Genomic DNA, 19,593 nt, shown 5'->3' with positions numbered 1-19,593 from the left:
GCGTCCTTGTCCTCAGGGTGGCGCTTTTTGATGCGCAGGTAGACGCTACCCATGCCCCACGCCATCTTCCCGAACTTGGGGTATAGCAGATCCTCTGCTTCCTTGTTTATTTGGAGGATCACACATTGGCCCCCCTCGTTGGGTAGTGGGCTACCAATGTGTAGGATCCTCCAATCGGCCGTTGGCACGTACGCGTTTTGCCGCTGAAGGAGCTTCAGCGCTCGGTCCCCCTGGATTGTGATGGGGAAGAGTACCTTCGCCTTAGGCTTGGACGGGATAAGCTCCCGGTCCACAACCTCCAGCTTGGCCCCCTCCCACATCGCCTCCAGTTGGCAGACCCTACGCCTCAGCCACCTTAGGGTTGGATCATCATTGCACTCCAGGATCTTAATCCCATTTAGCCACCCAGGACCATCGAACGTGGGCATTGGGGCCGCGGGGTCTTCCTCCATCTGTGCAAAAAGTGCGTCGATGAGACGCGCGTGCACCAGCTTCCACTGTGTCGCTGACATCTTGCCGTTTTCCTCGCTGCGGTCGATGAGTGCCACGATCAGATGTCGTTTGGTCACATCGCTGACCTTCGCTTTCGGCTTCGTTGGCTTCTTGGCCGCTTTCGGTGGAGGGGCTGCACTCTTGGGTCCGCGTTGCCGCTTGCTCGCTGGAGTGTCCTTAATGGCACTCTCAGTCGAGCATTGCCTCTTGGTGGCCATCATCTCCTCCACCTTATTGGCATATTCGCCATTCGACGCCCTCATCTGTGGCATCTGAGCATAGTGTAGCCGACCCTCCTCTACTCTCTGCTCGGCCCAGGCTAGCTTGACCTTCTCCTGGGAGGCTTTTTATGTTGAGGGCCGCTTTGTATTGCGCTTTGGCCTTCATCCCCTCCTTGGAACGCTTCGGCCCTTCCCTACGCAGGGAGCTGGTGCCTGGTTCCGGCGAGCGGAGAAGGCTCTCTTCATCCGTCCTGCTTAGAGAGAGCACGCTCTCCAGATCCGTGTCTGTATCGACTACGGCATCTGTGCGGCTCAACTTGCAGGCCACGGAGTGAGTTGTTTTTGTTATTGTTATTGTGGCAGTAGCTTTACAACTGACCTGGCCTGCTCCCGCCAAGTCTGAGGTGTGACCGCTGGCGACACGCAGAGAGGACTGCTATTCCCCGTGCCCGCCGGTGGTAGCAGTCACGCTTTCCACCGACGTTTGGGTTGACATCCCAACCCGTGCTTGCTCCTTCTTCGACTCCATAGTTGGCCCGAGGGTCCATTTTTCGGGGGGACCACCCCCTAGCGTTTTAGGCCTGACCGCCAGGCACCTCTAGCCATGGCCCTGGTTCGGTTCCCCCGACTTTGAATCGGGAAGACGCCGGACCATAGCCTTAGCTAGACACTGCATTACCCCGGACAGAGCAAGCGACAGTGCATTACCCTTGTCCGGGGTAATGCAGTGTCCATTGCCCAGCCGGCACCTTCGTGGAGGGTTCAGCTAGAGGATTTTCGCCAGCCAGCCAAAGTAATAGATTGGGGACAAAAAAAGGTCTGTTCTCCAACTATATCAAGCGGTAACTGCTAGAGCAGGCGCAGCTGCTGACGGCTTAGCGACGGCATAGGAAAGAAAAGATAACAAGAGCGAGCATAGATAAAGCTACGCGCTTACGTTACGTTAGTTTAGTATAATGACAAAAATGGAAAGGAAAGTGAATTGATAGGCAATAGAACGATGGTACAAAATTTACACTCGGGCTTCGCCCGAACAGTATGCTTTGGCTGTATCGGAGTAGCCCACCATTATATATTTGAAGCTTTTCTGTGCGAACATGGTCCGCTTGCTCTGAGTGATTTCATAAAGAACGGGTCAAATTATGGCAAAACTATACAAAACCGAACCAAAATTGCTACTTCCGAGACCTCTATGAGATCTCATTTGCGAGCCGCATCTAAAAAACACGACTAAAACTCGATTTAAAAATCTAAAACTGTACTTTAAGCTAGTGCTAAAATAATAAAAAGGTTTTTTTCAAAGACCACACCATAAGGGACCGTTAAAAACTAAATTGGTTTAAAATCAATAAATTAAAAACTATATTTCAATTTTCTTTTTTCTTTACCACTGATCGTAAACGACATAAAAATTTGCAATAACTTTAAATTTTGATTTTCAACGTTTTAGATTATGTGAAGTAATTTAATCGAGTATATGTATATATTACTGAGAATATACATTTGCTGTATTTCTGAGCCTGGGTATCTCCGGATATACTAGTCGCATTAATCACTCTGTCCCATAGACATGGAAAACCAGACCATGGAAAGGTTACAGTCTTGCCTGGCTATACAGGATACTAGTATAAGATTATAAATAATAAGAAAAAAGTGGAAAAATTGTGATACAGTTTTAGTTTTTCGCTTTGTAGAATGGTGGTACTTACTATTTTGGCCAACCCTTGTTTATGTTTGAATAATGCTTATGATAAATATTTTTATAGTCTACTGTAGGTTAAAAAACTAAAAGTAAATTTGATTTTTTAATTATGTTTATTAGAAAAGTTTTATAAGACGTGAACGAAATCTCATAAGCGTGTACTTATTATTTTGGCCAGTAGTGTGTAGTGTATGTTTTAGAATAAATAATCACAGACGAGAAAAAATACAGTTATGTTGTGTACTTTTACTTTTGAAGAAACTTATGAAACAGTCAAGGAAAAAATTCAGCTACAAATATTTTGCAAAAGAAAATGCGGGGCCAAAAAATAGTCATCGAATTGGAGGGTGGGTGGTCAGGTACGACTTATGGTGAGTAAATAATAATTAATAGTGCTCTTTTACAGTAAATGTACCAATCGGCTCCACAAAATTTGCGTAACATTTTGTTTTGGAGCACCCTGTTTATATTTTGTTGTTGACAGCGTTTAGCAGCCAGAACTATTTGCTTGTCTTGCTTTCCAGGTTACATATTAAGGGCTTAATGTGGCTGGAAAAAGTAAGTCTGGTATCCAGCGTGACTCCTAGGTATTTATGTTATCTCCGTTGGTCTAGCAGCTCGCCATGAAGAAAATCTTAAGGGCAAGTTCCTCTTTTTTAAGGTTTTCGCACACATATTGTAAGCCGTCGAATATGTGCTCCACTGCAGCTCCAGTGTGCCATGCCTAAGTCTGAACTCAAATTGGTTGTTTGGAGTGACTCTCTTGACTTGAAATCCAGAACCCTTCGCAGGATGCAAGGCTGAAGTAATTTGCCAAAAGTCGAGAGGAGGCTGATTAGTAATGCGTTGAAGGTCATCAACAGGTATTGTCGATTTTGTCATCGCCAAAGGCCTTCTTGAACTTCCAATTCTTGTCTGCCGAGCTTTCATGGAAAGTGATAGGTGCCATAGGGCTAACTGTCTAATGCTCTCATTCAGCCTCTCGGTAACCATATTAAATCTTCTGTTTGAATTCGTACAGAAACGTGTGAACCTGTCTTCAAGGTTCGCCGCGAAGTCCTCCGCTCTGCCTATTGCTAATCTCATACATGTGCCGTAGGCCTTCATAACCGGAAAGCGAGGCCTAGGTTGCTGCTTGCAGTGTCCTGTCAACTTCCAGAGAGCTTACTTGGAGCTGGCGTCTGCTGTCGTATGCGTTTGATGTCTATCCATGATCTTGGTCTTCTGTATGGCTAGTTTTTTCCTTACTTGGTTTGCCACTCCTGAAAACTCTGCCAACTTTTGGGTGGTTGGTGCGTATATACTCGCGTCTGAGTCGTATTTCGAGTGGGTGCAGGCCCTCAATCTCACTTGAAGTGCCGCCTCTATGGCTTCCAGTTTGCGATGTTCGAGTGCCTTGAGGGCCGCAGATGGCAGCGGCTGCAGAAGTGTCACAGACTTTGGCCACAAGAGTGTCGATCGCCACATCTACATCTACAGTCTAGCCTAGTCATGACTGAATTTGTCTGCGGAGTTGGCGATAATGTAGCAATGAGAGGCAGGTGGTCGGAGCTGAGGTCATGATCTTTACAGATGATGAGTTGATTGCTGGGGATAGATGATATATGAAGTCTCAGCAGGAGGGCATGTATCTCTGAATCGGTGGGTAGAAGATGGGGCTTCCTGTCGCCTAAATTTGTGCCAAGCAATTGGTTAGGGCATCATACAGCGCCATCCCTCTGCGGTCTTCTCTGTGACTGCCCTAAAGCCTGTGCATCGTATTAAGGTCTCCTGCAATGATAAATTTGTTACCCAGTTGTGTCACAAGACTGTCGAAATGAGTGCTTGACCATTGAATCGATGGGGCTGCGGCAATGAGGATCTCCCCTGTTGAAACCATGATCGCCTCAAGCTGTATCGGCCCCAACTGCACATCGCTATGGTGGTTGTGGAATTTGTCCTTCCGAACGAGTACTACTGCTCCTCCTCTGGACCTGCTGCTTGGGTGGTCGGCTCTTTAACACTCGTATCCGTGGAGCGTGTAGTTTTTATACCCGATACTCAAAAAATGAGTATTGGGGTATATTAGATTTGTGGTAAAAGTGGATGTGTGTAACGTCCAGAAGGAATTGTTTCCGACCCTATAAAGTATATATATTCTTGATCAGCATCAATAGCCGAGTCGATTGAGCCCTGTCTGTCTGTCCGTCCGTCCGTCTGTCCGTCCCCTTCAGCGCCTAGTGCTCAAAGACTATAAGAGCTAGAGCAACAATGTTTTGGATCCAGACTTCTGTGATATGTCACTGCTACAAAATTATTTCAAAACTTTGCCCCGCCCACTTCCGCCCCCACAAAGGATGCAAATCTGGGGATATTCACAAATCTCAGAGAGTATTAAGGCTAGAGTAACCAAATTTAGTGTCCGTACTCCTGTTAGATCTCACTATAAAATGTATATCTCAAAATTTCGCCCCACCCCCTTCCGCCCACACAAAGGACGAAAATCTGTTGCATCCACAATATTGCAGATTCGAGAAAACTAAAAACGCAGAATCATAGATAATGACCATATCTATCAGGTTGCTGAATCTGGATCAGATCAGATCATTTTTATAGCCGAAAAGAAAAAAACAATTTTCAGTGGCTACGCAGCGCCCGACGTCACGCTCAGACTGATTTTCTGTCCCTCTCGCATGCACTCTTTGTCGTGTCGTTTAATATTAGCGGCGTCTGCCGGAGGAGAGCCATACTGACTTAGTATCGGGTATAACCGTAGAGTTGCGGTGTCCGCAGCAACTCACAACGTTCCCCCTCGTTTTTTCCTGGGTGAGGGTAGGTTTCAGCCATTAATATGTTGTCAATGTTATGACGCTGTAAAAATAGAGACCTGGCTCTTGAGTGTTATGAGGTTACGGTCTTTTCAGAATCCGATCCTTATGAAGAAAACAGTTTCAGTTTCTGTCGCTCTGTCTCTCTCTAACACACACATTTCATGGTCGGCTGCTTGCAATTTGATAAACTATCGTCATCCGGGAAATACTACCGAGCTACCGCCAATTCGTTATACCATCGATAGCGCCATTGATTGTTTTGCAACCCTAAAGGTCCCGCTTCTTGTGGACATACTCCATCCATGTGTTCCCTAAAGTGCTTTTCAGAATCAATATAAGATAGATTAAAAAAAAAAACGTGCTAAAAGTGGCTAAAAAGCTAAAAATTAAGCTAAAACTAAATGCACCCACAAAAATATAAAATTTTTTGGTATTATTTATTTTTGTATGGTAGCTATAACTTAAGTATATCGTCCACATCAGCATCCTCCTCTTGACTGTTATAATATTTGTCCTTTTTTGAAACTAAATTCAAATATTTAACTGGCAATTCTTAGTTGTTGCAACATTTTCCTTGTCTCCGCAGCCCTATAAAATTTCTAATGGTTAAAATGTATTCAAAAATGATTAACTTAAAAAACAAACTTTATGCTTTAGACAGCACTTAACGTTTAATGTGCCAAATGTTGCGCAATTAAGTTTTAACCATATTCATTTGACTGAACACCCGTTCCACATCAGCATTTGACACGCATTTTTGCCCGCATCTTTGTAGGCCCGCACTTCTTCCCATAACTTAATAGTTGGTGGTATTTTCCCATTTGAACAAATCAATTTTATCATACTTTCAATGTCGGCGACCTTACTATATTTCAAATCGTACACACTATCGTTGGTATTTTGTGCCGCAGCAACGGAAATTGAGTTTCTTAAGAAATTCAAAATTATAGCGTGGTCTGAAACTTAGCAGAACCAAAATCTTGCTCTTATGAACAAAGTTTCCATCACAAAAACAAATTCCAATATTTTGTATTCCACAAAAAATCCAGAAAAGATTAAATTTACATTTAAAGCTAAACAGCTTATATAAGCTATTTGCCAATTTTATAAGCTGGCCCACTTTGCTAGATCTAGCCTGAAATAGGCTAAAATGGCTGCGCTTGTTCCCTGAAGGACGCGTGTTGATATGGACTCCCAGATATGTATTTGACAGCCCTCTGCGACTGGATCGTGGTCCCTCCAATCAGTACTCTGGCAGTTTCGAACACTCCGGCGTAAAATGAGGACTGTCTCCGCCAGCTCCATCCAGTCCCGCAACAGACAGCCACACCTCAACGGCTTGGATTGCCTCGTTGACGTTGGACATGAATTCTTGGATGAGCTCCAACGGGTTAATTTTCCTATTAGATTGACATTCGCAATGAAATTCAATAAATCGCAATTACAGTTTGCGGCTTAGATTTGGGCCACCATGTTTTTGCTTAAGACGAATCGACAAAAAATAACGTACTTTTACTGCGTTTAGACATTAATATTAATAATTTACCTAGTTACGTATAAAAGATATTGTATAAGTTACATAAGCTATAGGCTCACAACGTTCCCGCTCGATTTGTATTCATAATTAGTAATCAACTATTCTTACATACATTTTTACGATCCTTTCCAGATCTGCCGATGACACGATAACAAACCAAAGAGTTGCAATTAAAAAAATTTCGCCGTTTGAACACCAAACGTATTGTCAAAGAACACTCAGAGAGATAACCATCCTGACCCGATTTAAACATGAAAACGTAATTCAATTTAGTTTTTATTTGTAATCGTATCTTTCATTTATATTGGTATTAAAATATTTTTAGATTATTGATATACGAGACATCTTGCGAGTAGATAGTATAGAACAGATGAGGGATGTTTATATTGTACAGTGTTTAATGGAGACTGATTTGTATAAACTACTTAAAACTCAGGTACGTATGCCAGCAGCCCAAATTACTTTTTTTATCTTGCAGGAAATATTATTATTTTGCGCAATTTATCAGTATTATTACGTAAAATCCTTGAATCCCATTTACAAATTTGATATTAGGTTTGTGATGAAAGTGGATGCGTGTAACCCTTCTGAACGTTACACGCATTCACTTTCTGTGGATCTGTGGCATCCATAATACGAGAAAATAAAAAAACCTTCAATCATGTAGAAAGACCATATCTACCAGATTGAAAAATCTGGATCAGATCGGATCAATCATCATTTATAGCTAAAATAAACAAACCAATTGGCAGTGGCTATGCAGCGACCGACGACACCTTCAGACACGTTTTCTGTCTCTCCCGCATGCACTCTTTGTCGCTCAATGTAGCCATACTGACTATGTATCGGGTATAAATATAGAGTTGCGGTCGCAGCATCAACAGACAGCGTTCCCCTCGTTTTTGTTTGTTCCGCTAAAACTCCATGCATTGACATTGCGCCAAACTGGTTAAACTAATTCAACCATTAACAGGTCGAATCTCGCGAGGGTGATTTTTGGGACTTTTAGGACACATAAAATTGATGCATTTCTGTCAAAAACCTGAACAGCATTTTGTTTGCAACAAATTAATTAAATTTATACGATACGATTAAAATGAATATTTCAGTAGTTTTTTCCTATTAATATTTTTTGAATAAGCGACACAAATAACTTTTGATGGACATTGGTCTTAGCAAAATTCGTTAAATATACATACGTGGAAATATTGATAAAAGAACCCACCCTCACAAGGCTTGCGTTTGTCCATATAACATTAGTACGCTACACCTTTCTGAAGAACTTCTTAATTCTGAAAATTAAATGAATGCTGGTATCAATCGGACTTAATAGGCTCTGCACACATGGCGGGCTCCCTCCATGCCCCAAAACATTAATAGCTTTAACTATTGTCGCCTTTGGTGTGGAGGACGACCAGCTTTCGGGACGATGCGGAACTCTCTATCCTCACTCTACACATATAATAGGCCTATGCTTTCTAAGCTTCTTAGGCACCTCAGCAGCTCCCTCGCCGCAATCTGGGCAACAGTTGTGAGATCCTGTTCACTCAATGGGGCAAAACGGTTGCCTAGAAGAGGCGACAAACAGATTAGGGGCGGGGTCAACTTGGCGAAGTTTTCCCTTTTTGAGTGTATCGTTAATAAGCTCGGCTTCATGACGTTTCTTTTCACCCCCCTTTTGCCAAGTCACACCTATCGGTGAAACAAGGGTCGGGAAAGAATCAGCCTGCCTGGACGTCTTAGTAGTTAGCATGGAGATTGAAACAGATCTTACCTTGGATTCAGCGGCTAGTTTCAAGGAATGTGCCAACGGTATCCACAATGTGGTAATTGGACGATTAAGAGGCTGATGGTTTGGCTGACGTGATAGCAGACGTGGTGGTCGAAGTGGTAGTGGTTGCTGGTCCAATCCCCCGTTTCAAAGGGTATGCATCGAACTTTTAGCAGAGTGAGGGTCACGGATACGTGGAGGAAAGTCCATAGAAAGGATCGAGTCGGCATCAGCAACCATGTCTTCATCCATTGCAGCGAGAGAAGATAGAGGAACAACCTTCTACTTAATAGCAGGTTTTAAGCACTCGATACTTTCACGCCCGAAGGCTAGGTCCAGCCAGTCCTTACCAAGCGATGGAAATTTTGTTTTTTCCAAATTTCAACAAATTTGAAGTATGAAAAAAAAAACAAACACTGAACTGAAATCTTAAAAAGCTAGCCCAGATCAGCTCAGCTTTGTTCAATCGATCAAGCATGTTTGTTTTTATCAGCAAGCTGAGTGCTGATATCGAACATTAATATTTAGCTACTATGGCTACATGATATAGACAAATGATTGGCAATGACAACATTTCGTTGAGATTGTTTAAAAACTCAGAGAAAAGTTAATTAGAAACACACGGAAACATAGCTATCAGATCATACTTCAAATCAGCCGACCGTGTGCGCACCCAGCAAAGCTGATGCTGGCTTTAGAAAGTTTGGATCTCAATTTTGAAACCTACTTAAGCTCAGTTCCTCTTTATGCTCCTCTTACAGCTACGAGCGAGTCCTTAGAACTTCAGAGATTTTGTACAGTTTTTTGTTAGGTTAGGTTAGGTTGAGGCAGCTGGGGCTTCCCGGAATCCATATCAGGCTAATAGCAAATTGCTGAGTCATCTCGTGGAGAGATTTGCGGCAGTCTGCTGCAAGTTTTACGGTGGCCGAGTTCGAGGAAATCGCATTTTTTATACCCGATACTCAAAATGAGTATTATTTATATAAAACAAACATACCAACTTGATAGAAAAAGAAGAATTCATTTCATTGAAGTTTATATTTAAGTATTTATGTAGTTATGATAAAGAAAATAAATATTCTTAAAAAGTGTAATAATTTACAAGCCACACTAGTTTTTTTTGTGTGATGAAATAAATTGAACAAATAAAAGTGCAAAGAATTGGAAGGTCGTCGTGTATCACGGAAACCATGCAATTTTTAAAAAACCTTAATCTCGCTTTACTCTAACTCTTTAAAAACGAGATCGGTCTTACACGATTATAAATCTGCTCTCTTAACACGATGAAAACCTTATTCTTACACGATTGCAAAATTTGTATATTTTTATACCCGATACTCAAAATGAGTATTGGGGTATATTAGATTTGTGGTAAAAGTGGATGTGTGTAACGTCCAGAAGGAATCGTTTCCGACCCCATAAAGTATATATATTCTTGATCAGCATCAATAGCCGAGTCGATTGAGCATTGTGTGTCTGTCCGTCCGTCTGTCCGCAGAATCATAGATAATGATAATATCTATCAGATTGCTGAATTTGGATCAGATCAGATCATTTTTATAGCGAAAGGGAAAAGGGAAAAAATCAATTTTCAGTGGCTACGTCGTGTCGTTTAATATTAGCGGCGTCTGCCGGAGGAGAGCCATACTGACTAAGTATCGGGTATAAATGTAGAGTTGCGGTATCCGCAGCAACTCACAACGTTCCCCCTCGTTTTTTTTTTTGTGATTTGATTGCAGCCTGGCTGTCGCTATAAAGGTTTAGCTGAGTTGCCGTAATGCTGCAATGATCTGGGAGCTTGAAGGAATGCCTTTTTTTTAGCTGTTCAGAGTAGATTCCTCCTCCGACTCTGTCGTCCAGCTTCGATCCATCCGCGAAGATGCCTATGGCCCTATCTGGTCCTGGAAGTCTCTCGAGCCATTCGTCTTTGTGAGGAATGATTGTGTTGAAGGGAGCAACTGTGTACACTCTTGGGGACGATATTGATTTGAGTCTCATAGACGTATTGGTGCTGTTTCTGCCCATTTGCGGTGGTGCGATGAGCTCCACTGATGCATAGGGCGGCAGTTCGCTGAACTTTTTTTCTGTTTTACTTCGCCCCATTTCTCTTCCATCTGTTTTGACGTAGCTGTTATTGTGCTTTCACCTTGATCATTGACTGGCAACATGACAGACGCTTGGTCATTCATCTGCAGTATAACCTATCGTTGTTAGTGACCTTGACTCTTAATCACTTCACCTTGACATTAAATTTTCATTATCATCTGTTGCATCATCTCCTTCAATTGTCCTTTGGACGCCTTGCTCATCTTGCTCAAGACGACTTGGTTTTCAACTTTGAAAAATTAATTTCAGCTTTCAAACATAGCTGCAGTTCGGCTTTCAAATCACTTGTCGGCAAGCCAATTCATTCCTTAGTTGCTCAAGCTTTAATTCTCTGAATTTAATTATGCCCTATCCCACCCCTATCCCTAAGCCAAGTGTTACTAGTGTTGGGTAAACATCGTTCAATTTACTGAATAAGTTCGTTCGTTCATTTTCGTGCCGTGAACTAAGTCGTTCTATTAGTTCGTTCCTTTTTGTTCATCTTAATCATTCTTTTATATTCAACATTATTTATTATTCATCGTTAGTTTTAGTTCGTTCTATTTTTCTTATTGGCATTTTTGTTCTTAGCTAATTTTTAAAGTCGAATTCTATCTTTAAGCTTAAATTTAAATAATGCAAAAAAACGAGCAAAACGAAATGAGCAAAACAAAAAGGACTGCCAACCAGCTCCAACATAGCGAACATCTTCACTTCCTTTTCATCCGCGAGCGCGACCGGTCATGTTTTTTCTTAGCAGTCTGAAAAGTGACTTTTTGCAAGCAACAAAGGCTTAATTAAAAGTGGTAGAAAAGATTGGATCATTGTTTATTTCATACAAGTCTTTATCAATAAATAAATTTTTCCTCTTCTCATTTCCCAAAGGAGAGGTGAGACTTTGGCAATCTGGTACAACCAGCAAGTATGGCGGACGCCGGTCACTCGGTGTCTGCCAAATTGAAACCCCCTGATCAGGTGGCAAAAAGCAGCAAAATTCAAACCAAAAAAACAATAGTAAAAAACTTCAGTGCTTTGAGTTCAAGTGTAAAAGAGGACATATTCGACAGCTTTACTAACGAAAAGTACCCAGCATAAAAGATGCGCAAAAATTCTTATGCATACACTCAGAACTATGACGAAAAACAAATGGACACTAGACAGCAAGGAACACAAAAGCGACAACACCAATACAGACATAAATAGCAAAATGCTGACAAACGATGACAGTAACAAAATGGTGGAGGTAGCTTCGGACCGTGTGACCGTTCACAATTCTCACACAAATGCCATAAATGGTTTTACTGGAAATACTGAAATGACTAAAACACTGAATAAAAATACTAATCCGATTATAAACTCATCAAATGTAGGTATCGAAATAGAAACAGTGTTGTATAGTGAGTGCTACATCGGTGATGCGGCAGTACTGGTATCGACTAAGATCAGTACCCTCTTCGAAAACAAAAACACCAAAAATGGCTTATTCTTTTTTGAAAAAATAAGACACCTTAAAATCAAAGGAATTAAAGAAATCGTAGCTCTTACGCCTACACCATACAAGATTTATTTTAAGGTTTTCAGCGAAGCAAATGATTTAGGTTTAAATGGGGAGTTAAAAAAATGAATTTTGTGGTATTTATACCAAAAGACTATGTGGAATCCTATGGAGTAATTAAAGGGGTGCCCCTCGGTTTTTCAGATGATGAAATTATGGATAATATTACCTCTAACATACAAATTAAGTCAATTGAAAGATTAGCAAGAATGCAGAATATTACTACCGATGACAACAACGAAACTTTCAAACGATAAAATATGGTTTCGAGGGTTCAGACATCCCAGAAAAAGTATCTATGGGAAAAATCACTCAGCTAGGGATAGACTGATGTGCCCAGCATGGGAAAAGGAGATGAACGTTAACAAAATAATGACAATCAAAAAAATCGCGCGTAAAGAAGTGCTTAGCACTTACTCAATCCATCAAAACTTTTCGTTGTTAGATAGATAAATTAAATTAGATAAATTAGACATAAATGAGGGAAACGAAACAAAAACGTTAAAGCAAATGAATTTTTAAAAAAGAAACCTTTGGTTCCTGCACAAAAACCTCACTATCGCGTAGAATCATATACCGACGATTCTAGTGATCACGTACCATTTTTCGAAAGCAAAGAACTAAAAGAAAAAAAATTTACCATTCAACAGATGGTTGACATGTTGTCTCGTTTAGTCGACTCAAGTGAAAAATCAAAAAAAGTGACCAGTACAAATGATAGCAATATGGAACATAATGTAGACAGAAACATAAACAAACAGAGAGCAACGATCCTTTTCAAAACATCTAAATAAATATGAAATTTTTACAACATAACATTCAATCTATTAAAGCCAATAAAAACGACCTAGAATTCTACTTAAACAATGAAAACTTCGACTTTGCCATTCTGGCTGAAGTTTTCTCTCACGATCTCCGTTTTAGGAAACTAGTCAACTTCAATATGTTAGAAAAACATAGGACGGTTATGGAGGTGTGGCGATTGCCTATAAAAAAAACTTAAGAGTTGAAAGACTGATATATGAGACAGAGCAAGATATAATTATAGCAAGTACCATCAACAACAAAGAAAAGTTTTTTATCACCTCAGTATATTTTGAACGTTTGTTGTCTCTTGCATCCTTCAAACAAGCGATTGACAATCTCCTTGAATATTTGGACGCATTCTGAAAAGTCATAATTGCTGGCGATTTTAACGCAAGACATACCTTTTTTGGAGAAAGAACCAACAGTGGAAAGGGAACTTTTTTCATGCAAGCTATGTCAAACGCTGGCTATAGTCTAGCAAATGACCACAGACTCACATTCAAAAGACATCGATTCAACATCAGGGTCTGTGCTCGATTTAACGTTCACAAAGGGCATGTGGAGAATTGGAAATTTTTTTTTGGAAAATTTTTTCCTAGGAGGCAGCCACCATCACCCAAAAACCTTTAAAACAGCAGGATATCAATCCAAACTCAAAACTTTCCTTGCGAAAAACAGGCTACTGAAAAAGCTAAGCCAGTTTGAGGCTGACAAACATATGGATAATTTAGCGAAGAACATCCAACTGGAAATAAAAGCAGATACTTATGGAATCAAAAATAAATGTCCAAAATTATGGTGGGACGAAAATTTAGCCATATAATTTAGGGAGTTTGCGGAGTCGCTGAAGAAGGCAGCTTCAGAACCCTCTTTTCAAAATTATTGTTCTGCTGTTAAAATTGCCAAAAGAACAACCTATGCGAGGAACTTAACAGAGTTAAATGTAAAGTCAAACACAAGAGAAGCCTGGAGATTCCTCAGAAATCTAAAAAACTGTCAAGAGGACACCCCAGAAATTTTCGGCCCTGACAAAGCTGGGCCATACCTGGAATTCCTTAACGAACAAATAACCTCAGAAGCAAAAGATGTAGACGAAGAAATGTACTCAACCAAGAATAATGAAAATCCTTTCTTTTCCTGGGAAGAGTTAGAGGCTGTGTTAGTCAGAATAGATCACATCACCTACGAGATGCTGAGTGCTCTAAACACTAGTAAAAAGACAGAACATGTACATTTTGTGTGATTTTCCAGTCGAATGGAGATCTATCAGAATTGTACCAATACCGAAAAAACGGATCTGACTGACTTCAAATATTTTCGACCCATATCCGTCATTTCGGTTCTAGCCAAGACAGTAAACGGCATGGTGTGGTGAAAGCTAGGCTTAAAAGCATATACAAGAAAACAAGATTATACCTTACAGATCTTATGCCTACCAAAAAAACAAGTCTCCAGTGATGAGCATTAATGATGTCATCAATGTGGTAGCGGCGAAGAAAAAGAACAAGGAACACGTTACTCTTGTGGTTGTTGACCTCAACAATGTCTACAATTGTGTCAACCTGAAATTCCTAAAAAGACTAATGGAGAATGAACATTTTCCTAAAACATACATTGACTGGATCATCAGTTTTATATCTATGAGACTACTGAAAATAGGAGAAGCTGTTCAGGGAGGAATCCCACAGGGCTCTTGTCTGTCGCCCCTCCTTTTTAATGTATACACGAAAAGACTACATCAGATCAGTGATGAAAATACTCATATGATGCAATTTTCAGATGACTTAGTTATAATTTCTCACAACAGAGAGTTTTCTGTAGCGGTTGAAAACGTTAATAACAAACTAAATGACTTTAACCTTCTATGTGGTGATCTCGGTTTTAGCTTCAACCCATCTGCGGCAATGAATGTAGGAAAAGGACAGATCAGAGCGGTAAATATTTCTGTTGGAAATGAGCCAATACCAAATCGAAAACCGTTTCTTAGGCAAACTGATTAGCGCAAACATGTCAAATGTCAGCCATGTAAAAATGGTTAAAGAACAAACCAAACAAGGCAACAGACTCCTTCAGCTCGCAACTACTATCAAATCAGGGTTCAAACATAAAAAAATTACCAACATCTTCAAAGCTTTTATTAGAACAAAACAAGAGGATCAAGCAAAGATATAGAAATAGTGCAAGCTAAATCACTCAGAAGGTGTGTTGGAGTGCCACCTGACACAAGCAAACACGAAATTTTTGTCCTCGCTGGCGTAATGCCAACCGTTTTCAGGGCTAAATGGCTTACAGCCAAAGAACTGCTTAAAGTTAAAAGGTTCAATCCAACAATGTTTGACGAGCTAATACGAGTACATTAAGAGAATTTAATTCCATCTTTGTAAACACTCAAGACTGTGATAGTGTTAACACATGTAAAAAAATCCATGTATTAGACAAATTTTTAACTAAGGGTAAGGAAGAATACTCGGATGAAGAAATAAAAACCATGTTTTATGAGATTCTGAACAAGTATAGAAAGGACGACTGGAACATTCTATCAACAGAAGCCTCAGTTACAGAAAGTACATGCATAGGAATATTAGAATGGCCAAGTGGAAATATCCACAAGTACAAAATAGGAAACAGATTATCCTCAGTAGGTGCCGAACTCGTAGGCCTTAAAAAGGCCTGCAAACTATGTCTTAAATATAATTTAAAAAAGGCTGTGGATTTAAGTGATGGATTAGGAGCTATTAATTTAATTAAAAATAAGAAAACAGACTCGTACCTAGTGAATGATATTCACAACATAATTAACCAAACAGACATTCAGAAACTTGACATTCTATGGGTCCCTGGTCACAAGGGTGTGGCCATCAACGAAAAGACTGACATAGCAGCAAAGGCTGCTACAAGTGAGGGGGTTACAATAAATATAAAATACAAAGCGAAATTAGGAACTTTTTAGTGTACAAATGGAATAAGGACTACAGGATGAAGTGCAGGACGAAGGGGTCCATCCTCAGACATGTTTCCAAATATACCCAGTAAACCGTGGCATTATTCTCTTAAATGGAATTCTAAAAGCATTAAGAGCATTAACAGACTTATGACAGGACACACATACGACAAAGTCTTCCTACACAGTTTTTTTTTTTTTTTTTGTGGTTCTCAACGACTTTTTATTTGCTGGCCTACACACACACATACATATTTATGTACATACATATGTTGTAAATACTTAGTAAAGAATTGAGCTCCCGTTGAAATTGGGATTTGTGTAGATTGGAATTTACAAAATCTAACTGCAGACCGGTGCGCCTCAATACACATTCGACAGGGCGAAATATTATCCACTTGAAAAGTTTATCAAAAGGCCCAGTGCTAAATACAAGTATGTGGATACTTTTGGGCTAATTGTATTAATAAATTGCTTAGTTTTCGTTTCTGTTATTCGGGTAATGCATACAGGTTTTAAGTCCGGAGGAGCACCACGAGTTGGTCAGGGTCTACATATATGTTCGAATTTAAAATTTAGTCCTATACACATTTTTGAAAAGGCTTGCGGTTTGGTCTGTTCGAGGTTGAACTGTTCGTTGATTGATAAGCTAACATTCATTAAAATACATGTGGGGGGAAATACTTTGAAGTGCAACAAGATATATGATAAAATGTACCATATTTACTGTTTACATCAGTTATTAATCAAAAAAGAGCCGCTACATTTCAAAGAGCTGGCAATTTTCATCAAAACTGCTGACTTAAACTTTTGACGCCGTTTTTCTTCATCACTTTATAAAGTAAATTCAGTTTACATTCTAAAACAGTTAATTAACTATTTTGTTTTATATACCGACCTGTCAAACTCGCCAAACTACCTCACCAGTATACAGTATCTGATCAATGTGGCTATAGTGCTACGATCAAAATCCGATCATCCTTGAGATGATGTAAAACCAAAAAAAAAAAAAAAAAAAAAAAAACGAACATGAGTAACAAAAACGAACGAAAACGAACAATGAACAAAATAGAATGACCGATGAACAAAAAATAACGAACGAAAACGAACGATGAACTAATAAGATGAATCAATTCAGCTTGTTCACTTCCATAGTTAGTTAGTTAGTTATTTTTTGTTCGTGAGTTCAGTCCGGATTGAGGAATATAGACAAAGAGTTGTTTTTACGATTATTAGAAATTTAGGTTCCAACGAACATTGAGTTAAGACTAACTAAATTCAAGGTTCATATGGCAAGACGGTATCCTTGGGATACTTGATCAACTTATTTCTTACCTCAGGAACGCTAAAATCAAAACAGGCCTAATTATGTTCTAGAAAAAACTAAGTTAAAGGATTATAGTCAAGGTGTAATTTTTGTAGCTGTGCGTTTTTGAGGATATCAGTCGGAAAAGCAAAAATACATAGATATTAAGAGTGTGGTTCTGTTCTGTATCGTTTCAGAGGCTCAGTAATGACCATATCTGCTACTTCCTGTATCAAATATTACGAGGATTGAAGTACATTCATTCAGCAAACGTTTTACATCGGGATTTAAAGCCAAGCAATCTATTGTTGAATAAGACGTGTGATTTAAAAGTATGTATTTTTACACTTATTTGTTTAACATGTTTCCGGATTTGATAAAAAATCGTTGATAGATTTGCGATTTTGGATTAGCCCGAATTGCAGATCCTGAGCACGACCATACTGGCTTCCTAACGGAATATGTTGCTACTCGGTGGTATCGCGCACCTGAAATTATGCTCAATTCCAAGGGATACACAAAATCTATTGATATCTGGTCCGTTGGGTGCATTTTGGCTGAAATGTTAAGTAATCGACCAATATTCCCTGGAAAACATTATCTGGACCAACTAAATCATATTCTTGGTGTCTTGGGATCTCCATCGCGCGAAGATTTAGAGTGCATTATTAATGAAAAGGCATGTAAAACTCATACTTGAATGTAAAATATCGTAAACATCTTCGGATTTCAGGCACGTAACTATTTGGAGTCTTTGCCTTTTAAGCCAAATGTTCCATGGTCGAGACTTTTCCCAAATGCCGATCCCTTGGCTTTAGATCTTCTTGGAAAAATGTTGACATTTAATCCGCACAAAAGAATTCCAGTTGAAGAAGCCCTTGCACATCCCTACTTAGAGCAGTATTATGACCCTGGAGATGAGGTACTATGAATGGTAGTAGAGGATAAATTGCCATGTATTATATTTATTTATCACGTACTCAAATGTTTTTCCGTTTTTTTTTCCTAGCCTGTTGCCGAAGTACCATTTCGCATAAATATGGAAAATGACGATATATCTCGAGACGCCTTAAAGTCATTGATTTTCGAAGAAACTTTGAAATTTAAAGAACGACAGCCAGAACAAGCAATTTAAGAAAAAAAAAAATATATTTTTATAAATAAAAAGCACCTTTTTATATTTTGTTTAGTTGTTTTAAGTAAAACTACATCCACTTCGTGATTTATATTTTTGCAATCACTTTCCATCATTTTAATGGGTAATATTTTTTAAGAAAACTGGCTGTAATAATTTTTAATATATTTGATAACTGATAACTACACAATTAGAAATTACAGTTCTATATGGAGAACAAATTACACTAGTTTACAACGATTGCAGGTAAAATTACAAAAAAATCACAAAAGTTGAGAAAGTAGCTCCAAAATAATGATGGTTTTTCATTAAAAAAAAGTTATTTTACTTGAATATAACAATCATAACTGTTCTTTTCAGTGGAAGACTTTAAATATCAAATTTCTATAGAATAATTCCGATCATCGCCTTTAATTCTTTAAATATAGCTTTAATTGTACTTTAAATTTCTCAAATTTAGATTAAATACTGGATTATACTATTGATGACACAAAAAGAATAATTTCACTGATTTTAATTATTGGTTAGTAAAAAAATGTTAATGTAGTAGTAACGGAATATGTTAAAGTTGGATGTCGTTTGCATATCGATAACAGAAAGCCATCGATATCACTAGCACATTATGTTATTATGAAAGAGACGTACGTATCAGCGATCAGACTATCATGTATGTATATCTTATCAACTATAAACAGCATAATTGGAAAATTTGAGCAGAAGTTGTTGCTTTGATTACTGGTTTGTGCAAAATACATTTGAGTTTTTTCCGAAAAGATTGGGCCGATCGAATTGGTTTTTCCGTTGGTAAGGAAAATATGAAGTTCGAGCTAATTGTTAAACAATAAAAAAAAATCGTTCCACCTTTACATGCTTGGACTTTTAAAAAATGTTTTGCCAAAAGATGGGGATTTATTTCGTTAATTGAAAACCGTTTTTCCTAACTTATCTAATGCTAAGTCAGTAATGCTAATCACCAGTGAAAGCTCTAAAAATAAATAAATTTTCTTTATTCTCTTTATTTTATAATTACTTTACTTTAATTTACTTTACTAAATTTTGCAAAAAAATCTGAATTTTTGAAGTAATTAATTTAGTTCCATCACTGCAGTTACCTAAGAATTCACGCTTTTTATTCGTATTGATGTTTATATATTATATAATTTGTTAAAACTTAGGCAAAAACAAAACCTCTCAACCGTCACATTTCCCCTAATATCAAATTTTTATCGAA

The 19,593-nt window shown here is 39.0% G+C and overlaps 1 protein-coding gene and 1 long non-coding RNA gene across 9 annotated transcripts in view; one reads left to right on the top strand and one right to left on the bottom strand.

The window, feature by feature from the left end:
- rl (Mitogen-activated protein kinase rl) overlaps window positions 1-18,852 on the top strand; it is a 54,724-nt gene extending 35,872 nt beyond the window's left edge. For 3 of the 6 annotated variants that reach the window (XM_033380900.1, XM_033380899.1, XM_033380898.1), the window contains exons 3-8: window positions 6,895-7,021; window positions 7,088-7,198; window positions 17,425-17,559; window positions 17,622-17,906; window positions 17,961-18,149; window positions 18,237-18,449. In XM_033380900.1, the coding sequence (XP_033236791.1) occupies window positions 6,895-7,021; window positions 7,088-7,198; window positions 17,425-17,559; window positions 17,622-17,906; window positions 17,961-18,149; window positions 18,237-18,362 (973 nt within the window). In that variant the 3' untranslated portion in view covers window positions 18,363-18,449. Of the gene's footprint in view, window positions 1-6,894; window positions 7,022-7,087; window positions 7,199-17,424; window positions 17,560-17,621; window positions 17,907-17,960; window positions 18,162-18,236 lie in introns of all 6 variants that reach the window. The other 3 variants (XM_033380902.1, XM_033380901.1, XM_033380903.1) reach the window with 3 other exon arrangements.
- On the bottom strand, window positions 2,642-9,103 carry LOC117184247 (uncharacterized). 3 transcript variants are annotated; one of them, XR_004469543.1, is made up of 4 exons: window positions 8,537-9,103; window positions 4,245-4,391; window positions 3,986-4,185; window positions 2,642-3,920 (listed from the first exon to the last, which is right to left on the bottom strand). It is a non-coding gene; the product is annotated as an uncharacterized lncRNA (long non-coding RNA). The 3 variants fall into 3 exon arrangements; XR_004469544.1 differs by having other exon boundaries at window positions 2,642-4,185; window positions 8,537-8,815; window positions 8,884-9,098; XR_004469542.1 differs by having other exon boundaries at window positions 2,642-4,185; window positions 8,537-9,101.
- Window positions 18,853-19,593: the final 741 nt, after the last annotated feature.

Source organism: Drosophila pseudoobscura, chromosome 4 (genome assembly GCF_009870125.1).
Source record: "Drosophila pseudoobscura strain MV-25-SWS-2005 chromosome 4, UCI_Dpse_MV25, whole genome shotgun sequence".
Taxonomy (NCBI): domain Eukaryota; kingdom Metazoa; phylum Arthropoda; class Insecta; order Diptera; family Drosophilidae; genus Drosophila; species Drosophila pseudoobscura.
Note: the sequence above shows the minus strand (reverse complement) of the source record. Positions and strands in the feature narration are given on the sequence as shown.